The sequence below is a fragment of the Tasmannia lanceolata genome, unplaced genomic scaffold, assembly GCF_043159265.1.
Source record: "Tasmannia lanceolata isolate RefF3 unplaced genomic scaffold, GAP_Taslan_0.1 ptg000007l, whole genome shotgun sequence".
Classification (NCBI taxonomy): Eukaryota; Viridiplantae; Streptophyta; class Magnoliopsida; order Canellales; family Winteraceae; genus Tasmannia; species Tasmannia lanceolata.
This window is the reverse complement of record NW_027518684.1, coordinates 19,696,353-19,707,056: the sequence shown is the minus strand read 5'-3', so window position 1 is coordinate 19,707,056 and position 10,704 is coordinate 19,696,353. Positions and strand designations below refer to the sequence as shown.

Genomic DNA, 10,704 nt, shown 5'->3' with positions numbered 1-10,704 from the left:
TAGGAAATTCTTATAAAAAACAGAAAGTAATTATTTTTAGAATTTTCTTGTCGCAGTATCAATTCCAAAAACAAAAACAAAATAATTTATTTTCAAATAATTTTGATTATGCATAAACATAATCTTCATCAACATCATAATCATCATACCCATGTGCCAAATGAGCTCGAACAAACCATTCAAGTATTTTTCCCATTTCATAACAAGAAAACAGATGAGCTACAAAAAAATAGGATAAAATTGCATAAAAAACAAAGATCAATCAAACTTACAAACAAATCTATTCTGTACAACAAGCCTAAATCTTTTTATCTAGACCTTGCCCGGAAAATGGAATGGGTTGGTTTCCGGCAAGGTTTCCGGCGAGCCGAAATCTTAGAACAATATTTACAATCAATCTAAAAACCTCACTCTACTTTGATCCCTCTCATCTGAAGGGTATCCAACTTCTTGGGTCTTCTATAATTCTTCAACAAGAGAGAGCAACAAACAACACTAACTGAAGAGGCAGCCATGGCAGCTCCAGCCAGCCACGGCGGAAGCCGGAAGCCGGTGGCCGGAAAAAGCACTCCGGCGGCAATTGGGATGCCAAGTATGTTGTAACCAAGGGCCCAAATGTAGTTCAGACGGATCCGAGAGAACGTTTTACGAGAGAGATCAATGGCAGTTATAACATCTTCTAAGTTGCTCTTCATGAGAACGATGTCTGCTGCCTCGATCGCTATGTCGGTTCCGGCGCCAATAGCCATCCCGACATCGGCGGCCACGAGCGCCGGCGAGTCGTTGATCCCATCTCCAACCATTGCCACACTTAGACCTGACATCTAGAGATGTGAAAGTAATAGTGCAATTATTAGCAAACTTAATCAGTGGTTTGAATCTGCAAAGCAACTTAGTTAAAACTTCTTCTCCAGGATAAAACAAAAAAAATGGAAAACAATAATAATTCAGGTTTATGGAATTTTAATTTTTTTATTTTTTTATTTTCCATTATTTTCTAGTGATTTTCATTGAGCAGATCACAAGTATTTGCCTTATTTGCCTCAGAAAAATATCTCAGTAGATTTTTTTTAAAAACTGTTACTGTAGCTGTTACATCATGAAAAATTGGAAGAAAAATAAATATTTAAAAATAGGGATTTACTAGGGAATTTTGCAGAAAGGCATTTCACAGCTTACTTTTTGCATGACAGAAAAGCCAACTCAGATGAATTAAATAAATAAGACAATCTGCTGAAAAGTAAGCCCGTGTGCCCGTTTTCTCACTCAAAAGTCAGCCATGAAATGCCTTTCGGTGAAATTACCTAGCAAATCCCTTACAAATATATAAACATGTATAATTTAAGAAAAAATATAATGTAAAGAATATTTTTAGAATATTATAAAGTAAAGAATATTGTTAGATTATAGCGATATCTTTCATGATAAGTTATAAAAAGAAAATGTAGCAATATTTTTTAAAATCTCGGAATTATTTTGTGGTTTTTTGTTTTATCAAGATATATTTAAAAAAATCGGTGATATTTGTGACTATGTTAGGTCGGCCCTCGAAAACAGGATATGATCACAGGAGATCCTAACTTTAATGTGTGTGCCTATATGTAATACACAAAAAAAGTGAACAAAAATAACACATGTGGTGCATGGAAATAAATATTACCTGTAATTCCTTTACTTTCTCTGCTTTCTGGTCGGGTTTCGCTTCTGCGATGACAGTATCAATCCCAACTTCCTTGGCGATGGACTTCGCAGTACCCCAATTATCACCAGTCACCATAATACTCCGGACGTTCATGGACTTGAGAATGGATATGACATCTTGTGCACCAGGCTTTAACGGATCAGATATGGCTATTATTCCGACCACCTCACCATTGATAGATACAATAATCCCTGTTTGGGCCATCTCTTCGGTCTCTATTAGGATTTCATCAGCGTCAACTGGAATGGGAATGCCACAATCGGACATCAAGCTCTTGTTTCCTACAATGATTTCTTTGTTTTGGACTGTGGCTTTCACCCCATGGCCCGTGATTGAGTGGAAGTCCCGCGCTTCTGGCCAGATATTATTTTCATCATCTTCTCTGAATTTCTTCGCATACTCGACAATGGCTTTTGCAAGAGGGTGCTCGCTGTTTACCTAATCAGAAGAAAGGGATGCCAATATTGTTAACACTTTACACCAAGGGTAAAAGAATTTCCAGTCAAATTGAGAATTGTCTAACACAGATCCCCCAACTTGCCATTGAAAGAAGATTGCATTAAATGATTCTTAAATAGCGATATCAAGAGTTCCAAGATGGTGGGTTGTAGTAAAACTCAGGGCAATTGCTCAGCAACGAAAGAATAATCAGTTGCAGTTAATCTAGTGGAAATGTAGACTGTCTGACTTATCTGTCTCTTTCTCTACTTTCTTTGGATTTCCTTTTTTCCTTTTTTCTTGTTTAGATTTTCTTGACAATTTACGTATTTATTATGGGAAATTTCTTTGTCACCCTTCATTGTTATATTGTCGTCATTGGTTCATTCATCCACTTTCTCTGGCCTTCTATCTTTTTTTCTGTTTATAAGATTTTCTTGACACTTAATGAATTTATTAAGGGAAATTTCATACAACCATCTCTGTTATTTATATTTTCTCCATTGGTTCATTCATCCACCTTCTTTGCCTGTCTTTTTTTTTTTTTGTTTATAAGATTTTCTTGACACTTTATGAATTTATTAAGGGAAATTTCATTGCACCCTTCTCTGTTATTTATATTTTCTCCATTGGTTCATTCATTTACTTTCTTTGGCTTTCATCTTTTTTCCGTTTATAAGATTTCTTGACATTTTATGAAATTAGTAAGGGAAATTTCGTTGCCACTCTTCTCTGTTATTTATATTTTCTTCAATTTCATTGCCACCCTTCTATGTTATTTATATTTTTTTCATTGGTTCATTCATCTACTATCTTTGGCTTTCCCTTTTATTCCTGTTTATAAGATTTTCTTGAAATTTTATGAATTCACTAAAGGAAATTTCATTGGCACCCTTCTCCGTTATTTATATTTTCTTCGTTGGTTCATTCAGCGTTTCAACTCGTTGTAAGATGTAAGAAACAATGTAAATAATTCTACATAAAAGTGATGGGCGCAGCAAAGACCAGAACAAGTGGATGGCGGTACCAGCTCCCTTTGTCAATTGTAAAACAGCTTATTCAAAGAACATGACTAGTATGGATCACTGATTCAACTCAGTCGAGTGATATTTTCAAGATGAATAAGTTGAGTCCAAGTCAAGATTTTTTTTTTAATGGTATCCAAGTCAAGAGGTTTGAATGCATATCATGACATTTAGCTCATGATAACTTTCATCTCATGATAACAGAACAGAACAAAGAGAAAGCATTGCATACCTCAGTAGCAGCAACCAGTTCATAGAAATCACACAACACCATAGTTTTCAATAGCCTTGTGCTAACAACTACGGGCTTCCCAACAGTGAGCGTCCCCGTTTTGTCGAATACAATGCAGTCCACCTACAAAAGGTTCATATTTAAGTTCCATTAAATGTATCCATACCAACTACTAAACAGTACAATTCTACCTATTAGCCTCCGAAAAACAGAACTGACAAACATTATAAAATTGGTATGCAATAGCATTTGAAAGAAAGAAGGGGCGAAGGGGAAATGCTAACCAAATGTCGGAAGTTTTCAGCTTTGCTTGAGGGCCTTTCTGCCCAACATTTGCAATTCTATTTAGCCCATGGATTTTTAAACTTCAAAACGAGTTTTGAAATAGATTCATTTCAGAACTAGCCCAAATCAATGTAGAAGCATAGTTTTAAATTTCGGCCGAAATATTTCTGTTTCGGTCACATTGGATCGGTTTTTTACAGGATTTCAGCAAAATTTTGCCAAAATCTAAAATTTTGCCGAAAATTTTACATGATTTCAGCCTAAATTTCGGTGGTGGCCGAAACTGACACCAAAACCGACATCTAAAACCCCATGTAGAAGACCTATATCCAAATGGAGTCCAAATTTTGAACATTGATTTAAAAATTAATTTGGAAAGAAGTAGCAAAACTAAGGAATAGAGATGAACTTGAAACAGACCTTATGCGCTCTCTCTAATGCTTGCCCCCCTTTGATGAGTACACCTTGAGAAGCACCAACTCCAGTACCAACCATGACAGCAGTGGGTGTTGCCAAGCCCAGAGCACACGGGCAAGCTATGACCATGACAGAGATGCCAAATTGAAGAGCTAACTGAAAGCTATCCATGGAAGATGGAATCCAAGATTTTGGGTATCCATGGAACTTTCCAGCCAAAAACCAGGCAAGCCAAGTGGAAACTGAAAGAATAATAACCTACAAAAGTGAAAAAAGGAGCAGTTAAAACATGGAACAAAGGACAAACATTTATTCATGGGTTCGCCCAATGTTCAAAAAATAGAGTTGATTCAGAAGGTTGATATCCTTGACTTCTGAATTTGACAAGGCCAAATCAACGTTGAATAAAAATGAACAAGTCAACTATCAGCTTGTTTTTTTTTTTAAGAAAATAATAGTTTGAACTTGGTTCTATAAGTATCATTAAAAGAGAGAAAAAAGACTCAGTCCTCAAAGTCCAACCAAATCTTGTCATCTTGGCCAAGTTCCAAAGCAGTTGATTTTTTGGATATTGATGTATCCATTATCACTTCCTCTTATTTATTCCTACTTTTAATACTAAAATATGTGAATACGGTCCACCATGTGCGGGATTGCTAAGCTAGCATGATTATAATGGCCATCTTGATAATTTTCACTAAATAAGGGGTCAAAGATATTTGAAGTAATGAACAGCTTGTTTCTTCCAACAAAAGGAAAATAAAGGAGATTTTCTGAAGAAGCATGTGCAAGAATGCCCATGAAATAAAACATATCCACCTGTTATAATCCAATGAAAGAAACCACCACTACTCTTATTATTTCTTAGGGGGTTGATTGAGGACCAGTCAACTCAAGGAGGATCTAGATAGGATGATGCCGCCCGTCATTAATATTAGGGTTTTAATTGTGTCTTTTATAAAGTTTTAAGTCGTAAGGCATAATAGGTATTTTCTTTAAGTTTTACTTGAGACACTTAAGTGAATTAGAATAAAAGAGGGCCTACTCTATTTCCACGATACTCAGCCCAACACTATCCATGTCACTATTCATGGCACTATTCATGTCACTGTCTACGACACTTCATTTCACTGTTCGCAGGGTTCTTAGAAATTTTACACAAGTTTAAGACCGACTTGGACTTCCTCTATGAATCCTACTGAGAAATTTTACACAAGATCGACTTGGACTTCCTCCATGAATCCTACAACAGGGGTGAATCTTTTGATATTTTGAAATTCATGGAGAGTTTTTTTTTTTAATTTGTTGTGAAATAATTACATTCTACAAATCAATTAAAGCCATTATTTACAAATTCTTCAATCAAATTCCCACCTTTGACCATTGAGAAATAAATGCAGTACACATGAAGAATATAAAAATCATGAGAAAAAGTATATCTACTTACCAAAGGCACAAAATACTTGGAGATATGGTCAGCAAACTTCTGCACAGGAGCTTTCGCCATCTGTGCCGATTCAACAAGGAGAACAATTTGCGAAAGAGCACTTTCTGAGCCGACATATGTTGCCTGAATGTGCAACACTCCATTCTCATTCAAGGTGCCCCCTATCACACTATCACCCTTCCTCTTTGCAACGGGACGTGCTTCTCCAGTTATCATGCTCTCATTTACATGGCTCTGCCCCCATATAACAAACCCATCCGACGCCACTTTTTCACCAGGGATGACTTTAATCACATCATTCTTTTGAATCAATCGGCTATCAATCTCTCGTTCATTAGTCACATGGCCTTCACTGTCAAGAGCTAATAGTGTAGCTGTCTCAGGTGCCAAGTCCATAAGCTTGGCAATGGCCTCGGAAGTTTTTCCCTTTGCCAAGACTTCCAAATACTTCCCAAGTAGAATAAAGGAAATAAGCATCGAGCTTGTCTCAAAAAAATCCATTGCCATAAAGTTAGGCGAAGTTGCGGCTCTAAGCACAGAGTAGACTGAATAAAAGTAAGCCGCATTGGTTCCCAAGGCAATCAAAACATCCATATTTGGAGACCCATGGCGCAAGGCCTTGTAAGAACCAATATAAAAACGACGGCCTATGATAAATTGGACAGGAGTAGATAATATCCATCTCAAAAGCTCGCCAATAGTTAACATGTTTACAACTTTGGTGTCCAATCCATGCTTAATTACTGGAATATACATAAATATCATTGAGGTCAGGAACACTGGGATTGTGAAAACCAAACTCCAAAGGAAGGATTTATAATACTGCTTAATCTCATCATGCCTGTGAGGCTCCCTTCCCCCATCGTCAGATAATATAGAGGCTTTGAAACGCCCGGACCCGGTCGATTCAATCACTTCTATGAAATTTCTAGGACCTGTTTGATCTGGCTTGTAAGAAATGGAAACTGTGTTAAGCATAGGATCCATGTCTATACATTCAATCCCGGGGAGTGCTTGTAGGGAACTTTCAATCATTCGTATTGATTTCTCCGTGCTTATTCCATCTATTTTTAGCTGTATTTTGCTCCTATCTTCCCCTGTACTAATAAGTATAGCTTCGAAACCCGTATTTTCGATTGCCTCAATCAATTGGATGTGGCTTACAAGCTTTGGATCATGTCGGATTTCCGCTTCTTCGGTTGCTAAGGCAACTTGAGCTTTCTGTACACCTTGAACACCTTGCAAAGCAGATTCAACAGTTGTTGAGCACGAAGTACAAGTCATTCCTTTTATGTGTATTCGGCATATGAGTGTGGATCTCTCATTCTCCTCCTCATTAATTAGTGTGGCCTGAAACCCAACATCTTCTATGGTTTCTCGAATTGTATCCTCCTATAAAATGCAATCATGAATAGCAATAACAAATTCTTAATAATGGTTTGGTACACAAAGCTATAAATCAAAGTTACATATAAGGCATAATCTTGCATATGTACCACTATTTACTTATCAAGTTATCATGAGCATGATATTGCAATCAATTTTCAAGGAGAATAAAAAGGAGATAACATGTTGCTTCAGTGTGATACAAATTATGATATAAAAAATTTCTTCAAGAACTACCAATCTGATGGATGAGCTGAAAATATGCATGCTTAAATAGAGCATGAAGGTCAAGTAACCATGCACTTTAGTAACCACATTCTATGTTTTGAGGTATTTACCAGGAAAGAGAGCAATACACAGAAGCATGAACAATATGTGATGTGATTGACTATCACTTTACTTAAAAAAAAAAAAAAACTTCTCTTCGTTAAGGCATGCTCTAGCCCCTATGTCAACCCATGAAGAGTAGAACAACTTCAGACACAGATAATATAATATATGTATCAATACCCCGAAATAATCCTCACAGTATGAGTAACTGGATAGCTACACTATTGGAGTGTCAGTACATAAAATAGTCCTAGACTTGCATGGATGATGCAATTCACCACAACCCAAAAGTAAGGGTGCAATTCATGATGTTCTCCAAGAAACTAGGTGATATTATTTTTTTCATTTTTTAGGAAAGAGTTCCTACGGTACATTTTTGTCCAGTAATGACTTTATGTTACTTTGCATTTCACTGCTAACCTGCAAGAAATCGGCAGTCTAGTATAGAATTCTTTAATCATGGTAGTGTATAATTTCATCAACTCAACTAACCCTTTGTCCCAAACTAGTTGGGGTCGGCGGTAGTGTATAATTTCCTATCAGACTAAATTACAGCAGACAGCCTATGTTCGCTCCTAAAGGAATAATGTGTGTGCAATATAATTATATATCGTATCTAATTTTCTTCGAACCATTTCTTTTTCTTTTTTATCAACTGGAAGTCCAATATAAATGATAATAGAGAATTGGAAAAAAAAAAAAAAGGGTAACAAGGGAATGGTGAGGTAGATTCCTATGTTTTTTTTTATAATTTTCTGAACTCAAGTCTAATCTTTTACTACTTACTTGAACCAGTAAGTTGTTGATTTTACTAGAGATGATACAAAAAAAGAGGTATATGTAACAGATGGGCTGATAAAAATATAATCTTGCATCTCACATGGGAGGAAGGAACAATCTTTTATAAGGGCGTGACTGTGGGTGAATGGTGGTTTAACATTGATTAAAATTTTCTATGGTTTTGAAAACCATAGTAGATATAAGGTGGCGATTAAAGTGTGATCAATTTATGTTTAGATTTGAAAGGGATGCATCTCCTTTTGTACTATCATGATACTGATTTCAAGTTTATAGACAATTCCGGCCTATTAGTAGACCAAAAGTTAACTAATCACCTCTGAAGGAGTCCATGAACTTAATCGAATAATAATAGTTGTGGTAACCTGAGTGTGCTAAATTGGTGTCTTCTCTACAACTGTAGTGGACATTTGACACTATTTTATGTGAATCCAATGGGGACTATTCACTTTATTTTGTGTGTACGTGTGTGTGTGTGTGCCTATGGAACCAATGGAAATGTGCACTTCAAGAAGAAAGCAAAGGAGTTCAGAGCATGGGCTGCAGCATCTTGTGTTTGAAATATTCGGGCTTCTTGTTTAATTAGAATGGGCTTTCTCAGCATCATTGATGTGCTGTTAGTGGTAATAGCAACCCACATAATTCAGGAGCATTTTATAAGATCCTCCTAGACATCAATGCTGTGAGTTTTTTTTTTTTTTGAAAAGTATCAAATGATGTAAGTTATGTAGGGCATCTTGTCCCCGTCTGTTAGAATATATCGGACATCGGGAGATCATATTTGATTTGATTATGGGATATTGTAAGATCCATCATCGATTTGATTGCGTGGTAGATTAAGGTAGGTAGTGTTTATCCCTTTGAGAGGTTTATATAAACACTCTTTGGGCTCTTTGTAATTCATCCGAGAAATCCAAGAATAATAGAAATTCTCTATGGTATCAAAGCGGGTCAATCCGACGTCGCATTGAGCATAAGAATAGAAACGCCGTAATCCGGCGGAAGGCCATTGAGGCTATGATCCATTGGCTTTTATAAGCCCTCTTCACGTCACATCTTACAAGCATCACTTTCCTTCACAATCACTCGCCTTCAACATCTCGGCAACAAGTATTAATCACTAGACATTGTTCGACAAGCGGATTTTTTTTTTTTTTTTTGGAATATTTAATTGTAATTTCTTGGGGAATTTTTCATTGTAATCAAACGTATGTCGATTTTTCAATCCACATACGTTTGAGGGGCATGTTAGAGTATGGAGGTCTCACCGTTGGATCATCTTGTAGAAGATTAGGAAAGTAGGTTAGATGAGGCAACCTAAATAAATTAGGATATTTGATTTGTTTTGGTGGTAGGCTGGATTAAGTAACTAGATAAGATTAGGATTATCTTCCCCAAATCTTCCCATATCTCTTTCTATGTTTATCTTCTTAAGTATTCTATATAAACACCCACTGGTTTTAATTGTAATACATCCAAAGAAATCAAGTTTAGTGGAATTTCTCAAATTTATCACCATCTTTGTAATCTTGATATGGAAATAATATAAGTTACCTTTCAAAATATGCGGAAAGTCATGTAGATCATATGAGCATAATTATAGAGAGGCTTTTTAGCATCTCAAATTGCTACAAGCTATAGAACTTTTGGACCAAGGTATTCGCTTTTTTTTTTTTATCATAACCTGATTGCTAATCTAGTCTGGTTGCCTAATCTATCTAGGTTGGCTAATCTAACCAACTTGCTTAATCTACCACAAAGACGATCCAACGGTGAATCTCAACCCAATCCAACAGTGAGATCTCACATATTCTAGCATGCTCTCTCAAGAAAAAGAAAAAAAACCCAAAAAAAATTATCTACAAACAGATGTGAATGGAAAAAACGATTAGGCGAAACACCAGATATTGTACGATCAAACATACATAAAACAGAAAAACCAGCAAAACCCAAATCAAACAAAGTAAATTTCTTCTACCAAAACAAAGCTCAAAAGAAATATTACTTACACTGATGAAATTTGGATAAAACAGAACCTGGGCTCTGTTGTTTAGAACATCAATAGCAGCATTTTCAATTCCTGGGAGTCTTTTGATTGCCTTCTCAACCGAACCAGCACAAGCAGAACAAGTCATTCCCATCACAGAAAATATAGCTTTTTTCACCTCTGATTCCCCCAAATCCTCACTAACCAAAAACCCTTTTGGGTATTTTGGCATTGAAGGGTAATGAGGTCTAGGCAAGAGATTACGTGAGTTTTCATGGCGAAAACAAGATATTGCAAAGAGACTTCTACTTGCCATTGTCCACCTTTCTTTGCTTCAAAACCTGGGGGTTTTAAAAGAGAAGAAAAGGCCAAAATTTTTGAAGTGTGAGGTAAAGAAAGATTAAGACGTAATTTATAAGCAATTTTAAGGACATTTCCTCCAACAGATAAAAGTGTTTCTACTCGGTTCCCTAGATAAGCTTATCTACTCCTCCCTTTAATAAAATACAGTGGGCCTACGCTGTTTGGATGATCCAAAGCATTCATTTGATAGGTCTTAACATAGATAGGGTGTGCCCAAAAAATCAGCACCAAAGGGTCATCCTAGCCCTTCGTTTTGTTGGGCACACCGTGTCCAAAATGGACGCATATAAACGT

At 36.3% G+C, this 10,704-nt stretch overlaps 1 protein-coding gene across 1 annotated transcript; it reads right to left on the bottom strand.

The window, feature by feature from the left end:
* Positions 1 to 240: 240 nt before the first annotated feature.
* Positions 241 to 10,428, bottom strand: LOC143881122 (putative copper-transporting ATPase HMA5). The gene is made up of 6 exons (XM_077384120.1): positions 10,070 to 10,428; positions 5,547 to 6,938; positions 4,103 to 4,357; positions 3,398 to 3,520; positions 1,661 to 2,140; positions 241 to 824 (listed from the first exon to the last, which is right to left on the bottom strand). The coding sequence occupies exons 1-6, from the start codon at positions 10,361 to 10,363 to the stop codon at positions 408 to 410; spliced, it is 2,961 nt and encodes a 986-aa protein (XP_077240235.1). The 5' UTR covers positions 10,364 to 10,428; the 3' UTR covers positions 241 to 407.
* Between the last annotated feature and the right edge of the window lie 276 nt (positions 10,429 to 10,704).